Source organism: Bufo bufo, chromosome 3, assembly GCF_905171765.1.
Source record: "Bufo bufo chromosome 3, aBufBuf1.1, whole genome shotgun sequence".
Classification (NCBI taxonomy): Eukaryota; Metazoa; Chordata; class Amphibia; order Anura; family Bufonidae; genus Bufo; species Bufo bufo.
This window is the reverse complement of record NC_053391.1, coordinates 618,753,435-618,771,048: the sequence shown is the minus strand read 5'-3', so window position 1 is coordinate 618,771,048 and position 17,614 is coordinate 618,753,435. Positions and strand designations below refer to the sequence as shown.

The 17,614-nt window shown below is 43.4% G+C and overlaps 1 protein-coding gene across 1 annotated transcript in view; it reads left to right on the top strand.

Moving 5' to 3' along the window:
• FREM2 (FRAS1 related extracellular matrix 2) overlaps nucleotides 1-17,614 on the top strand; it is a 216,893-nt gene that overhangs the window by 100,228 nt on the left and 99,051 nt on the right. The window contains exon 3 of the mRNA XM_040426093.1: nucleotides 7,149-7,295. Within this exon, the coding sequence (XP_040282027.1) occupies nucleotides 7,149-7,295 (147 nt within the window). The remainder of the gene's footprint in view (nucleotides 1-7,148; nucleotides 7,296-17,614) is intronic.

Genomic DNA, 17,614 nt, shown 5'->3' with positions numbered 1-17,614 from the left:
ATTGGTCATAAAATGTGATCTGATCTTCATCTAAATCACAACAATAGACAATCACAGTCTGCTTAAACTAATAACACACAAAGAATTAAATGTTACCATGTTTTTATTGAACACACCATGTAAACATTCACAGTGCAGGTGGAAAAAGTATGTGAACCCTTGGATTTATTAACTGGTTGAATCTCCTTTGGCAGCAATACCTTCAACCAAACGTTTCCTGTAGTTGCAGATCAGACGTGCACAACGGTCAGGAGTAATTCTTGACCATTCCTCTTTGCAGAACTGTTTCAGTTCAGCAATATTCTTGGGATGTCTGGTGTGAATCGCTTTCTTGAGGTCATGCCACAGCATCTCAATCGGGTTGAGGTCAGGACTCTGACTGGGCAACTCCAGAAGGTGTATTTTCTTCTATTTAAGCCATTCTGTTGTTGATTTACTTCTATGCTTTGGGTTGTTGTCCTGTTGCCACACCCATCTTCTGTTGAGCTTCAGATGGTGGACAGATTGCCTTAAGTTCTCCTGCAAAATGTCTTGATAAACTTGGGAATTAATTTTTCCTTCGATGATAGCAATCTGTCCAGGCCCTGACGCAGCAAAGCAGCCCCAAACCATGATGCCCCCACCACCATACTTCACAGTTGGGATGAGGTTTTGATGTTGGTGTGCTGTGCCTCTTTTTCGCCACACATAGTATCGTGTGTTTCTTCCAAACAACTCAACTTTGGTTTCATCTGTCCACAGAATATTTTGCCAGTACTGCTGTGGAACATCCAGGTGCTCTTGTGCAAACTGTAAACGTGCAGCAATGTTTTTTTTTGGACAGCAGTGGCTTCCTCTGCTGTGTCCTCCCATGAAATCCATGCTTGTTTAGTGTTTTACGTATCATAGATTTGCTAACAGGGATGTTAGCATATGCCAGAGACTTTTGTAAGTCTTTAGCTGACACTCTAGGATTCTTCTTCACCTCATTGAGCAGTCTGCGCTGTGCTCTTGCAGTCATCTTTACAGGACGGCCACTCCTAGGGAGAGTAGCAGCAGTGGTGAACTTTCTCCATTTATAGACAATTTGTCTTACCGTGGACTGATGAACAGCAAGGCTTTTGGAGATACTTTTATAACCCTTTCCAGCTTTATGCAAGTCAACAATTCTTAATCGTAGGTCTTCTGAGAGGTCTTTTGTGCGAGGCATCATTTACATCAGGCAATGCTTCTTGTGAAAAGCAAACCCAGAACTGGTGTGTGTTTTGTATAGGGCAGGGCAGCTGTAACCAACACCTCCAATCTCATCTCATTGATTGGCCTCCAGTTGGCAGACACCTCACTCCAATTAACTCTTGGAAATGTCATTAGTCTAGGGGTTCTCATACCTTTTCCACCTGCACTGAGAATATTTACATGTTGTGTTCAATAAAAACATGGTAACATTTAATTCTTTGTGTGTAAGGCTACTTTCACACTAGCGTTCGGAGCGGATCCGTCCGATGTTTCATCAGACGGATCCGCTCCGATAATGCAGACGTTCGCATCCGTTCAGAACGGATGCGTCTGCATTAAAACTTAGAAAATTTTCTAAGTGTGAAAGTTGTCTGAGCGGATCCGTTCAGACTTTACATTGAAAGTCAATGGGGAACGGATCCGCTTGAAGATTGAGCCATATTGTGTCATCTTCAAGCGGATCCGTCCCCATTGACTTCCATTATAAGTGTGGACGGATCCGCTCGCCTCCGCACGGCCAGGCGGACACCCGAACGCTGCAAGCAGCGTTCAGGTGTCCGCTCACTGAGCGGAGCGGAGGCTGAACGCTGGCAGGCGGATGCATTCTCAGTGGATCCGCCTCCACTGAGAATGCATTGGGGCCAGACGGATGCGTTCGGGGCCGCTCGTGAGCCCCTTCAAACGGTGCGCACGAGCGGACACCCGAACGCTAGTGTGAAAGTAGCCTTATTAGTTTAAGCAGACTGTGATTGTCTATTGTTGTGACCTAGATGAAGATTAGATCACATTTTTGACCAATTTGTGCAGAAATCCATATCATTCAAAAGGGTTCACATACTTTTTCTTGCAACTGTATTATGTTGGCAGCACATCCCCTGTTTATATCAGGAACGATAATATGCTGTTGCCATGTGATTGTTTTTTTGTCCACCTAAAAGATTTGATCAGCGAATTATCCCCTGTTCAGCCGATCATCGTCCAATGTGAAAGGGCCTTAAGCCATGACTATTTTATGGGTCTGACCTCCAGGATCGCCGCTAGGTAGGGGCCCCTCCATTGTATACATAGACACAGCGGTTCAGCAATACGAGTGTTTGTGCCCGATACTGCAGATGGTATAGATTACTTGATTTAGGGCTCATTCAGACGGCCGTATAAATGGGTCTGCATCTGTTCCGCAATTTTAACGAAAGGGTTTCGGATCCATTTATGTCAATGCAAAAAAGATAGAGCATGTCCTATTCTTGTCGACAATCACGGAGAAGAATACACATTTTTATCATAAATGCGGAACACACACCGCCGGTACCCATGTTTTGTGCAAAACACTACTTCTATCTGAATGAGCCCTAAGGCTAAGGATCTACAACGACTTTTGGTCTTGTGATGAAGGAAAATTAGCTTCTGCTCTTTTTTTTTTAGGGGCGGGGGAGCGGGTGTTATAAGAGAAAGCAGCTGCATGACCTTTTCTGTGTCGTCTGTATGTATGAGCACCACTTTGGGTTCTGTTGGTTCTTTCGGACAAACCAGCTGATACATTTCATGATTAGATAATCCCCACCGCCATCCTCTTTCAATTAGAAGAGCCTCTACAAATCCCCTTTCCGGTGAAGATAAAGAGAGCAGTGATGCACGTCTCACCTTCTACAAAGAATCTCGATTAAGATCAGTGAGGCCAAAAAGATATTTCTTGTGTTAACCGGTTCTGAGATAAGATTATTTTTCATCATTCATTTATCAAAGCAGCTTTTACGTTACAAAGATCACAGAGGACAGAGTTATGTGGTGGTCAGCCGGCGGAGAACTAGGCCTTCTTTAAAAGCTTTTCTGTCAAAAATTTACTAAATCATTTTTTTTAAAAGAGATGTTGCTTGGAATATAAAGTTATAAATAATACACTGGGTTTACATAGTAACCTCACCCTTAACCCCTTAAGGACTTAGGACGTATCGGTACGGCATGGATCCCGAGTCCTTAAGGACCCATGACGTACCGGTACGTCATAACTTGAAATCTGTATTCCGGCGCCCGAGGGGTTAATCGGAACGGGATTTCGGCTGAAATCATTCAGCCGGCATCCCGTAACAATGCAGGGGGGGGTCATTTGACCCCCACGCATCGGCGATCGCAGAAAACCGCAGGTCAATTCAGACCTGCGGTTTGCTGCGCTTTGTGCAGTTTCTGATCCCCGCGGGCCCTGACCGCGGGGATCAGAAGCTTTAGTGTCCCTAAAATATATATTTTACATCCCCCCCTGCACCCCTGCATGATTTTTTGCCGGCGGGTGGTGCAGGGGGGGAGTTGTGGGCGGTGGGGGCGGTGCGGGAGGCGGGCGGTGCGGCAGGCGGGATCGCGATCCCCCGCCCGCCTCCCCTTGTATAATCGTTGGTGTCTAGTGGGGATACCAGGGTGCCAGCACATTGCTGGCACCCTGGTATAAACGGCTGACATCGATGATGCGATGTCAGCCGTTTAACCCTTTCCATACAGCGGTCCGTACGGACCGCTGTATGGAAAAAGTTAACAGTAAGAGGGAGCTCCCTCCCTCTCCCATCGGGGGGCTGCTGTGCCTTTGCAGCCCCCCGATGGAGAGGGAGAGAGCCCCCAGACAGCCCCCCGACAGATCCCCTCCTTACCCTTCCCCGTCTGCGCAGTTCTGAGCAGACGGGGAAGGTTCCCATGGCAACAGGACGCCTCTCAGGCATCCTGCTGTCCATGGTGCTGAACAGATCTGTGCTGAAAGGCAGAGATCTGTTCAGACAAAGTGTAAGTAAAATACAGTACAGAACAATATATATTGTTCTGTACTGTATTATACAGACATCAGACCCACTGGATCTTCAAGAACCAAGTGGGTCTGGGTCAAAAAAAAAGTGAAAAAAAGTGAAAAAAAAGTAAAAATCAAAAAACACATTTATCACTGATTAAAAATGAAAAAAATAAAATTCCCTACACATGTTTGGTATCGCCGCGTCCGTAACGACCTGATCTATAAAACGGTCATGTTACTTTCCCCGCACGGTGAACGCCATAAAAATAAAAAAATAAAAACTATTAGGAAATTGAAATTTTGCCCACCTTACTTCCCAAAAAAGGTAATAAAAGTGATCAAAAAAGTCGCATGTACGCCAAAATAGTACTAATCAAACCGTCATCTCATCCCGCAAAAATCATACCCTACCCAAGATAATCGTCCAAAAACTGAAAAAACTATGGCTCTTAGACTATGGAAACACTAAAACATGATTCTTTTGGTTTCAAAAATGAAATCCTTGTGTAAAACTTAAATAAATAAATAAAAAGTATACATATTAGGTATTGCCGCGTCCGTATCGACCGGCTCTATAAAAATATCACATGACCTAACCCCTCAGGTGACCACCGTAAAAAAATAAAAATAAAAACGGTGTAAAAAAAGCAATTTTTTGTCATCTTACGTCACAAAAAGTGTAATAGCAAGTGATCAAAAAGTCATATGCACCCCAAAATAGTGCCACTCAAACCGTCATCTCATCCCGCAAAAAATGAGACCCTACTTAAGATAATCGCCCAAAAACTGAAAAAACTATGGCTCTTAGACTATGGAGACACTAAAACATTTTTTTTGTTTTAAAAATGAAATCATTGTGTAAAACTTACATAAATAAAAAAAATTGTATACATATTAGGTATCGCCGCGTCCGTGACAACCTGCTCTATAAAATTACCACATGATCTAACCTGTCAGATGAATGTTGTAAATAACAAACAAAAAAAAAACGTGCCAAAAAATCTATTTCTTGTTACCTTGCCGCACAAAAAAGTGTAATATAGAGCAACCAAAAATCATATGTACCCTAAACTAGTACCAACAAAACTGCCACCCTATCCCGTAGTTTCTAAAATGGGGTCACTTTTTTGGAGTTTCTACTCTAGGGGTGCATCAGGGGGGCTTCAAATGGGACATGGTGTCAAAAAAACCAGTCCAGCAAAATCTGCCTTCCAAAAACCGTATGGCATTCCTTTCCTTCTGCGCCCTGCCGTGTGCCCGTACAGCGGTTTACGACCACATATGGGGTGTTTCTGTAAACTACAGAATCAGGGCCATAAATAATGAGTTTTGTTTGGCTGTTAACCCTTGCTTTGTAACTGGAAAAAAAATATTAAAATGGAAAATCTGCCAAAAAAGTGAAATTTTGAAATTGTATCTCTATTTTCCAATAAATCTTGTGCAACACCTAAAGGGTTAACAAAGTTTGTAAAATCAGTTTTGAATACCTTGAGGGGTGTAGTTTCTTAGATGGGGTCACTTTTATGGAGTTTCTACTCTAGGGGTGCATCAGGGGGGCTTCAAATGGGACATGGTGTCAAAAAACCAGTCCAGCAAAATCTGGCTTCCAAAAACCATACGGCGCACCTTTCCCTCTACGCCCTACTGTGTGCCCGTACAGTAGTTTACGGCCACATATGGGGTGTTTCTGTAAACTACAGAATCAGGGCCATAAATAATGAGTTTTGTTTGGCTGTTAACCCTTGCTTTGTAACTGGAAAAAAAATATTAAAATGGAAAATCTGCCAAAAAAGTGAAATTTTGAAATTGTATCTCTATTTTCCAATAAATCTTGTGCAACACCTAAAGGGTTAACAAAGTTTGTAAAATCAGTTTTGAATACCTTGAGGGGTGTAGTTTCTTAGATGGGGTCACTTTTATGGAGTTTCTACTCTAGGGGTGCATCAGGGGGGCTTCAAATGGGACATGGTGTCAAAAAAACAGTCCAGCAAAATCTGGCTTCCAAAAACCATACGGCGCACCTTTCACTCTACGCCCTACTGTGTGCCCGTACAGTAGTTTACAGCCACATATGGGGTGTTTCTGTAAACGGCAGAGTCAGGGCAATAAAGATACAGTCTTGTTTGGCTGTTAACCCTTGCTTTGTTAGTGGAAAAAATGGGTTAAAATGGAAAATTAGGCAAAAAAAAGAAATTCGCAAATTTCATCCCCATTTGCCTATAACTCTTGTGCAACACCTAAAGTGTTAACGAAGTTTGTAAAATCAGTTTTGAATACCTTGAGGGGTGTAGTTTATAGAATGGGGTCATTTTTGGGCGGTTTCTATTATGTAAGCCTCGCAAAGTGACTTCAGACCTGTAGTGGTCCCTAAAAATTGGGTTTTTGTAAATTTCTGAAAAATTTCAAGATTTGCTTCTAAACTTCTAAGCCTTATAACATCCCCAAAAAATAAAATATCAATCCCAAAATGCTACAAACATGAAGTAGACATATGGGGAATGTAAAGTAATCACAATTTTTGGGGGTATTACTATGTATTACTGAAGTAGAGAAACTGAAAGTTTGAAATTTGCTAATTTTTCTAAATTTTTGGTAAATATGGTATTTTTTTATGGAAAAAAATTAACTTTTTTGACCCAATTTTAGCAGTGTCATGAAGTACAATATGTGACGAAAAAACAATCTCAGAACGGCCTGGATAAGTCAATGCGTTTTAAAGTTATGAGCACTTAAAGTGACACTGGTCAGATTTGCAAAAAATGGCCAAGTCCTTAAGGTGAAATAGGGCTGAGTCCTTAAGGGGTTAAAGGGGTTGTCTCATGTAGAAAAAGTTAATACAAGGCACTTAGTAATATATTGATATAGTGATTGTCCATATTACCTCCTGACTGAATTATTTTTTCCATCCCATTACTCACTGATTATATCCAGGGGTTAGGACCACCCAGCAATCCAGCAGCGGTGGTCGTGCTCGTAAACTATAGGAAAAAGCACCAACCTATGCACGCTCCCATGGCCTCGGCCACCAGAGAGGCTGACTCTTTTTTTCTAGAATATGCAAGCAGGACCACCACTGCTGGATTACAGGGTGATCGTAACCCCTGGAAACGAGAAGTGTAAACTACAAGCTTATTTCAAAGAGCTATATCTCTGTATTTTGCAGGTGGAAATAAACTGAAGAATCAGCATTTTCGTCTCAACTGGGCTTGGATCTCTATAGAGAAGGAGCACTATGTGGTGAATGAAGACGCCAAGCATTTAGAGGTTATCCTGAAACGCAGAGGATATCTTGGAGAAACCTCGTTTGTCAGTAAGTAAAGTCCATGTTTAGATCCTGATCTTTAATGGCATAACTCTCATTGTCATCTTTCATGTAGTGGAACGTTATCATGTTAGAGAAGCACTCCCACAAAAAAATGTGTTCTCTGACCTGTCAAAAAGGTACATGATGTCAATTGTAGTGAAGGTAATTTTCTTACCAGTGACTGTAGTTGTGAGTTATAACCTCCCTGCTGATCCTCAGCTGTGTCATGTGACCAACATTCTGACTTTCCTAATAACACAGCACTGGCCAGTACACAATTAAAGGAGCTGTGTGGTTCCAGCGCTGAAGCTACTCGCGAGACTTCGCATAATCATTTCAGAAATTGATTTCTACTGTAATAAATAATTTCCCAAACTCGTGAACCCGAGTTCGGGAACTGTTTTTTTTTTTTTTAATAAAGATGTTTATTAGTATTGTGTCATGATCATAAAAAGATATCAATACAGTATCATCCATCATACAATAAAGATTACATTTCCATAATCTTCTATATTATGCATTTTAGGTGACATATCTCAGTTCAGAGCTGACAACACAATACTATGCATTTTTTTATATTTTTTTTCCCTCCCCCCCCCATGTAATCCAACAAATAATAACAGATCAAAGTATATCTAACAAGGGTAAACACATCTCTCTGAGCGCCAACTTGTTCGTCATCACCATTAATACACTTTTCCTGATACCCCTTTGTCTCCTCTTACTTGTCCTGTCTTATATCTCTACCGATCACATACTTTAAGCCTACCTAGCCGTCCTTTGATGTCTTCCTGCAGATACCAAGCTGTTAGGGCGAACGGTCTCATGATTCTAACTGATTCTGCCTCCTCCATGAAGTTTAACATGAATTTTTTCCATGTCCTGTACAATTTTTTCCCAGCCGCTTCCTTTCTACCTATTGCTTCTAGCCACTCCAAGTGTAGCATATGCCTCAGACGTCTCAAAAATTCTGCCTTTGATGGTACCTCTGATTTAAGCCATGCCGACAACAGACATCTCTTTGCTTCCAGAACTATCCTATGTCCCATTGCCGTGAGGCCTTTATTCTGCCTATTATCATTTTCACCTTCATTAGACTCCCCCTGTTTTCTTGCATGCAGCATTACTATTTGGATGTCGAGTTCCTCTTTAGAATTACTGCCATTTCGTAAGATCGTTCTCACCATATTCCAATAATCTTCTAATTTTGTGCAGCTCCACAGCCCATGTAGCAGATCAGTTTTGGGGGTGGAACATCTCGGACATGCCACAATCCTATCTGGTTTTGCGCTATTGAATGGCATGTCAAAACCATATAAGGCACAGTGTATAATTTTAAAGTGCGTCTCCCTCATTGTTTCATTCATCACTGACCTGTGTAAAGCTGCTATACCATTTCTCACGATTGGGTAAACCTCCTCCAGATCCAATTTGTTCCCCCATCTCCCGAACACTCCCTTGGCAAAAGTGTCTTCCCATTGGCTCCGCAGACTACTATACAAAAGCGATATGGATTGTCTATTACCAGAGGTAATGAGTGTATCAAATTTATTCCTGCTCCATTCACCACCCATATTGGTAGCCAGGCTCTTACAATAGTGTTTGACTTGTAGATATGGGAACAAATCAGATCCCGACAGCCCCCACTTATCTATTAGTTCCTGTAGAGTCGCCCATCTATTCTCCTGAATATGGAACAAATCGCCTACCGTCTTCACACCCTTGACTTTCCACCCCCGGAACGACCTCTCCGACTGCCCTGGCTTAAAGGCTGGATTATTGTGCAAAGGAAGGTGTTTCGAGACCTGATACGGCAATCTATATACCCTTCTAAGATTTTTCCACGCTATAATGGAATCCCGTAGTATTAATGAACATCTGGCTAGGCGTGGCAACTGAGATAGTTTGGTATGAGCCAAAGCCTTTAGATCCCATGGTGCCGCCAACTGCTTTTCTAACCTTAAATTAGAGTAATGGGAAGTCTCATTGAACCAGTCCAATAGGTGTCTACTTAAACAGGCCAAATTATATCCCCTAATGTCAGGCACATTTAGCCCTCCAAATTCCCTTCGCAGTTTCAGCTTCCTCAATGAGACCCTTGGTTTTTTACCATTCCAAATGAATTTTATAAAACATCCCTCCAAATTCCTCACATCTATGTGTCTTAGGAGTACTGGTATGGTCTGGAGTGGGTACATCAATTTGGATACTGCTAGCATTTTGATTAAATGGCATCTCCCCATTAGAGATAATGGTAGATTCTGCCATCTGACTAAATCATCCTTAATTTTGTTGAGCAAAGGTGGGTAATTTAATTGATAGATGGAATGTGGCGTCCGTCCAATCTTTATACCTAAGTATTTGATTTGGGATTTTATCAAGGAGCCCACTATGCCCGTATTTTTATCTACCTCCAACCTGCTTTTTTGGCCTATCGGTAGAAGTTCACATTTGGACATGTTCACTTTGTATCCAGAATATTTCCCGAAACTCTCCAATGCTTTAAAGATATTATCTATTTGTCCCTGTGGTTTTGACATAAATAAAATAATATCGTCGGCAAACAATGCCGCTTTCACTTGCGACTTTCCGACTTTAATCCCTTCAAATAGGTCAGACTTGCATAGCTCTCTAGCCAGTGGCTCTAATGCCAGATTAAATAACAATGGGGAAAGAGGGCACCCCTGCCGAGTCCCCTTTTGTAAGTCGAATGGTTTGGATAAGTGGCCCTGCGTATAGACCCTTGCCTGCGGCCTGTGGTACATCTGCGTCAAGACTCCCCTAAAGGCCCCTGTAATCTCCATTTTATCCAGGACCGCCTCCAGCCATGCCCACCTGACATTGTCAAACGCTTTTTCAGCATCTAATGTGAGCATGGCTGGGGTCTCTCCCTTCTCCGGATCATGTTGCACCCTATCCATAACGGTAAGAACTGTTCTAATGTTTGTCACCGCTGCACGGCCCTGGATGAAACCCACCTGCTCCTGTCCTATCAATGATGGCATCATTTTAGCCAAGCGGTCTGCAATAATTTTGGACAGAATCTTTGCGTCCACATTTATCAGAGAAATGGGTCTATATGAACCCGGCAGTAAAGGGTCTTTCTCAGGTTTGGGTAACAATTTGATGTAGGAGAGGTTAGTTCCATCCAGGGCCGATACGCCCCTAAATACGTCATTGTAAACCTCCATCAACACCGGCAATAGCTGAGTACATAAGGCTTTGTAGTACTCTCCAGTATAACCGTCAGGTCCAGGAGCCTTAGCGTTACCTAGCCCCTTTATCACCCCCTGCAATTCTGTCACTGTGACCTCTGCATTCAAGATATGTCGTTGTTCCTCAGTCATCTTAGGTAATCTATTTTTGTCAAGAAGTGTGTTACTTAAGTCGACCCTATCCCCATCTTTATACAGTTTTTCATAATATTCTCCCAAAATGGAATTAATTTTTGCCGGGTTATGTATAGTGGTCCCTACAGAATTTTTCAAGCTGTTTATATACTGCGGTTGTCTCAATCCTTTCGCCAGATTGGCTAAAAGTCTCCCTGACTTGTTGCCATATTTAAATATCTTGGCCTCAAATTCAGAACTACGAAGTAGTTCTTTCTCTTTCATGCACTGCTCAAAACTTTGACGTTCCTCAAACCATTTTTTCCTATTTGAATCTGTGGGGTCTTGCTTAAACTCTGCATAGGTCGTCCTAACTTTTTGGCTTGCCATTTCCAGCTGAGCTTGAGCCTTTTTTTTAAGACCTGTCAGGTATCCCATGATTCTGCCTCTCAACACTACTTTAGAAGCGTTCCAGAAAAGATTTGGTGTGTCAATATGATTCGCATTATCTGCTTTATATTCCTCCCACCAAATAGAGAGCTTTTCCAAGAACTCCTCTCTTGCGCAGAGTTGCGAGGGGAATCTCCATATGAAGTCAGGGCCTCTAGGGAAATCATCCCTCACCACTACTGTCACCGGTGCATGGTCCGAGATTACTAAGTCTCCTACATCTGATAATTCTACCCTATGTACCAAGTTGTGGGTCACTAACAAATAATCTATGCGGGACCAGGAGTTTTGGGAGTGTGAATAGAAAGTAAAACTACTCTCGTCAGGATGGGCTTGACGCCAGACATCTACTAATCCACCACCCACCAACAACTGTTGTAGCGCTTTATCTTGGGAAGTCTCCCCTCCTAGTTTTCCTTCATTTCTCTTCCTATCCACTACACCATTTAGAACCGCGTTAAAATCACCTCCAACCACCTTATTTATGCATGAGTCTCCTAACAGTCTTAATTCTAGGTCCTTTAGGAAGGCAGGATTCCCTGTGTTAGGGCAGTATATATTATACATACTATACTGTGTATTCTGCACTTGTATTACAATATGTACCCATCTTCCCTGTAAATCAGTAGTTTGTGATATAATCTGGCAGTTCAATTGCTTATTGATAAGCGTTATTACCCCCGCTTTTCGGTTAAGTGACGGGGACCCAATGACTCTACCCACCCATAACTTTTTCATTCTGTCAAAATCATGCGCCTCTAGATGGGTCTCTTGTAAGAAAACCACATCTGGTTTAAGTTTCTTAAGGTGTCGTAAAACCATCCACCTTTTCTGGGGTGATTTTAAACCTTTGATATTCCACGTTAGCACCTTCATGTCAGTCCCCTGGACTTTTTTTTTTTTTTTTTTTTTTTTTTTTTTTATATATACGTTTGGCAGATATATATGCTATTCCAACCTACCGAGTCTGGGGTCCACGTCACTCACCGAAAGCGCCCAGAGAGATCCCTTGCGAACAAACAGATAAATGTTAGATTACCAACAATTTTGTGTAACACTGTCACAAACTTTTAGCTTCTCTGTCTTCCTTCTCCTCTAATACAACCTCTTTAATTCTTATAATAACTTCCCTTTTTTTCTGGGTTGCAGGCTGCCTCTCACCAAGATATCTAGGAAAAATAACACTCCTACTGTAACTTCTTGAGGTCTCCCCGTTAAACATATTAGGCTTTTACCCGTATCCATCTATACTGCATCTGGTATCATCCACCCCGCATATGACATTTCATTAGCACTGCACTTAATACAGAATATTAACATAACTTGGCGGGTATAACCATAACCCTCTTCAACATATATGCAGTGACAGAACAGTGCTGCCATATTGAACCAGCAGGTATACCAGTCTCACATGCATTTTGAGATCTCTTATAGACCCCCTATTGATTAGATGGAAAACGTGGGTCATCTCCCTGGGTAGGGATCTTCTCTCCGGTCTGAAGATCTTCGTCCCCTAGTCCCAGGCTCTGGATATTCTCCTCCTCTCTCCCTTCTCCGTTCCCGATCTCTTGGGTTCACCACTCTGGATGAGCTTCTTCCTCTCCTCTTGTCTGCTCCCTCTGGCTCCCCTGGATTCTGTATGGATTTAATCCACTCTTCTGCTGTCGTCGGATCATGATAAATCGTGCTTGACCCATTAGGATGCAACACCCTTAACTTTGCTGGGTATTGTAGTTGAAACCTGCGTCCCTTTTGATGCAGTAAAGTGCAGACGTGACTAAACTCCCTCCTCTTCCTAGCCACAGCTGCAGAGTAGTCACCAAAAAGTAATACAGAGTGTCCCAGCAGCTTTAGTGGACCTTTCTTGGCCCTATATGCCCTCAGCAGGGCTTCCTTGTCGCAATAGTCCAGGAATTTCATAATAACCTGACGTGGTTTAGGACCTTGACTTCTAGACGGTCCCATCTGGTTCTGCTGATCCTCTAGTACTGGACCAATTCTGTGGGCCCTTTCTACTTTACAGCGCCCTTCTAATCCCAGAGCCCTGGGTAATTCTTTTTCACATATATCCATCAGAGTCTGCGGTTTAAACTTTTCAGGTAGCCCCAACAGTCTCAAATTGCTCCTTCTGGACCGATTTTCCAGGTCCTCTACCCGATCATACAAAATCATATTCTGCTTTGAAAGCTCATTAACTTTTTGAGTAAAAGCAGCCGATTCATTTTCAGCCCTAGACACTCTCTGCTCAAGTTCTTCCAGTCTCAGATCATGCTGGGCGACCGCCTCATGCAGCTGCTGTAACGAGGCAGACAGAGTTATGGTGAGTGTTTCTCTTATATCGGGGGCTAAATGTCTGGCCACCTCTATGGCCAGCTTTTTGTAATCAATGTCCATTGAGGGGTTTGGCTGGGTAACTTGCTCTTCACTCATACCGCTTTCTAGCAGCACTTGTGTCAGCGGAGATGGAGTAGAAGGGCGCGAGTCCGCCATCTTGTCGAGCATGTCCTCAATGACTCTGCCCCGTCCTCCGGAGATCCTCCTTTTGCCGCTCCGTAGCAGGTAGCGTTCCATAAACTTATGGACTCTGGATGTTCAGGGACCAGGACGTACCTGTCTCAGCCCCCTATTGCCGATTTTTGACGAGCGGGATTCAATATATGGTGAGAGGTCACCGGAGCTCCTTCACGCTGCCGCCCGCATCCCAGCGCCGGAACCGGAAGTCCGGGAACTGTTTTTTTACAGTACAAATTAATTTATGAAGTTATTGCGCCAGACTTCGCAAAGCAATAACTTCAGCTCATCAGAGCCAATACATTCTAATACTGTACAGAGCTCCTGCTCCGTACAGTATTAGAATGAAGTTTTATGCGAATCGACTTTGGATGTTTCATCCGAAGTTGATTCGCTCATCCCTGGTGGCCACGTTCCAGCTATTGTTCCATCTCGTCATCTCAAGCCCTGTTTCTACCACTTATCTTACATGCAGGCCGGGTTATCATGATAAACCACAGTCATGATTATATTGTTATGAATATTGCTATTAATAAGCAGGAATAATGATATTAATAATAATAGCCATCATCTTAGCATATGTACATTTATGATTTATTGCATCATTTCTTAATCATATTAGATCAGGAGCAGAACAAAAATTATATAAAATTACCCATGCAGCCTAGCCTGTACCCTAGATATACTTTGTCAGGAAAATGACTAGATCTGTGTCTAGTCTATTAGAAGAGACAGCCACGTGATGATGTCATGAGGCTCCTCTACATCAGCAATGTGTGGTAATGTGGCCACAGTCAGAGAGAATGGGTTCCCAGGGTCAATTGGTGAGTAACTTTTTGAAATTGTCCATATCTGTGCAAAAGCGCTACATACAAATATGAGAATCCTTTATTATAAAGATAGCTACATGTGCAGTCCTGCTGGTGGCCCTTACTTCTATGGGCAGCATGTAATATGATACTTCAGTGAGCTGATGGTCTGTCTGTTAGTACTGACTTAGCGAAGAATATTATTTTAGGATTTTAGGTGGGGTTGGGGGAAGAAGTAACTAATTTTATCTGATAACATGTATTACAAAGTTTCTTATATTCATCCGTGCTATTGATTTATGCAAATGTTGACCATTTAACAGATTTTCCACATCTACACTAAATTCTCCATTGCTCTGCGTCATCATTGAAGCAGAAAAATTAAAATGTCAGAAGGCCAGGTGCATTACATAAAGACACAAGCTGTAATGGGGTTGGTTTGGTTTTCATCAAGGAGCCCCCCTGCTTCTAGTTTGACACTGGTCACGTGGCCGCTGCAGCCAATGACAGGCCTCAGTGGTGACGTGTCATGTCACTGGGTCACATGGGGGACACTTGGTCACTACAGCCAGTCATTGGCTGCAGCGGCCATGTGAACTGCATCAAACCAGATGTTGACAGGAAGACTGGAGATCTGTGGTGAGGAGTGAAGGAGCTGAAACCTAGTGGCGGGGATCTGGTAAGTATCATTCCCTACACAGGTCCAGTGAAGATGGGGGGTCTATGCAAATGGCCCCTGGGGGAGGAAACCCCCTTTAAGACTTCTATCTAGAGCTGAATCTTCAAAAGTCAATAATAACCTAGGTCACTGAAAGGTTATTTCTAAAAACACATCTTCTAGTGGAGTTATTTAAGGATCTAGAGAACCAGATACCACGGTATTCTGTGAATGACTAGAGGAAGTTATGTGACCCTAAGGAATTTAGTGTTTATACCAGGGAGAATTACCTGACAGGGCCAGGCAGTGGCAAAGCAGCCAAGGAGGGGCTGGTCACAGAAATGAGTGGAGCTTGTGTGCAACAAGAGCAACGGGGACACCCTGATTGCACCAAGGGCCTCATTTGCATATTATATAGAAGTATCATAACTTGGGAACAGAGCCTCGGATGCACATAACAAAAACTGCGTTTTAATCAGTTCGTTGTCAGTGTCATCTAATACATTCCAGAACTGTAAGGGTTGCATAGCATCATAAATCACTATAATGCTATGTGACTCCGGCAGTGCTGGGAGTTCGGGCCGGGCGTCTCGCTGAGAGTCCGCAGCGAGACACTCGCTCGTCTGAAAGGGGCCTAACAGTGAATGCCCGGGTAACAAACTCCCTTTAAATCACCCGGACTGTCCTTCTGTGCACATCACTCCCAGAAATCCCACTATATAAACTGCACTGGGGAACTGCTGTCACCCCATAGTCTGGTGCCCTGAGAGATAAGCTGTTAAGTAAACGTGATTTAGTGCATATGACGGAGGGATATTTTTATATTGTGTAGAAATTATTCCGAGATGTTATTATGGATTGTAAGGCAATGTCAGCGGGAAAAAATCACTGCAGAGCAAGCTGAGTATAAGACATGCCTGAAGGTACAAGAACTACAACAAAAGACAGCATGACAGAAGCGCTTGTCAGCCATGCTGCCTGGAGCTGATTTCATCAAGTCGTAACACACTCCCTAGCCCTCCTTGAACTGACTACTGTACTTGTCAGTCTGTTGGCAGCCCAAGCTGATATGGGAGGTGTCGAAAACTAATCAGTCTCCAATGAGTCAAATGGTAAAAATGAGCGCGCCATCCTGTTCTACAGACTGACATTTATTTCTGGCTACTGCTGTGTGTTCTGATCACGCTCTGTTAGCAGGATAACGCATGGGATAAAAGGAGGAAAGAAAAGTTCTGCTTGTATTCGCAAGCTAAATATATATATATATACACTGCTCAAAAAAATAAAGGGAACACAAAAATAACACATCCTAGATCTGAATTAATTAAATATTCTTCTGAAATACTTTGTTCTTTACATAGCTGAATGTGCTGATAACAAAATCACACAAAAATAAAAAAATGGAAATCAAATTTTTTAACCCATGGAGGTCTGGACTTGGAGTCACACTCAAAATTAAAGTGGAAAAACACAATACAGCCTTATCCAACTTTGATGTAATGTCCTTAAAACAAGTTAAAATGAGGCTCAGTAGTGTGTGTGGCCTCCACGTGCCTGTATGACCTCCCTACAATGCTCCTGATGAGGTGGTGGACGGTCTCCTGAGGAATCTCCTCCCAGACCTGGACTAAAGCATCTGCCAACTCCTGGACAGTCTGTGGTGCAACGTGACGTTGGTGGATAGAGCGAGACATGATGTCCCAGATGTGCTCAATTGGATTCAGGTCTGGGGAACGGGCGGGCCAGTCCATAGCATCAATGCCTTCATCTTGCAGGAACTGCTGACACACTCCAGCCACATGAGGTCTAGCATTGTCTTGCATTAGGAGGAACCCAGGGCCAACCGCACCAGCATATGGTCTCACAAGGGGTCTGAGGATCTCATCTCGGTACCTAATGGCAGTCAGGCTACCTCTGGCAGGCACATGGAGCGCTGTGCGGTCCTCCAAAGAAATGCCACCCCACACCATTACTGACCCAATGCCAAACCGGTCATGCTGGAGGATGTTGCAGGCAGCAGAACGTTCTCCGCGGCGTCTCCAGACTCTGTCACGTCTGTTACATGTGCTCAGTGTGAACCTGCTTTCATCTGTGAAGAATGGCGAATTTGCCAATCTTGGTGTTCTCTGGCAAATGCCAAACGTCCTGCACGGTGTTGGGCTGTAAGCACAACCCCCACCTGTGGACGTCGGGCCCTCATATCACCCTCATGGAGTCTGTTTCTGACCGTTTGAGCAGACACATGCACATTTGTGGCCTGCTGGAGGTCATTTTGCAGGGCTCTGGCAGTGCTCCTCCTGTTCCTCCTTGCACAAAGGCGGAGGTAGCGGTCCTGCTGCTGGGTTGTTGCCCTCCTACGGCCTCCTCCACGTCTCCTGATGTACTGGACTGTCTCCTGGTAGCGCCTCCATGCTCTGGACACTACGCTGACAGACACAGCAAACCTTCTTGCCACAGCTCGCATTGATGTGCCATCCTGGATAAGCTGCATTACCTGAGCCACTTGTGTGGGTTGTAGACTCCGTCTCATGCTACCACTAGAGTGAAAGCACCGCCAGCATTCAAAGG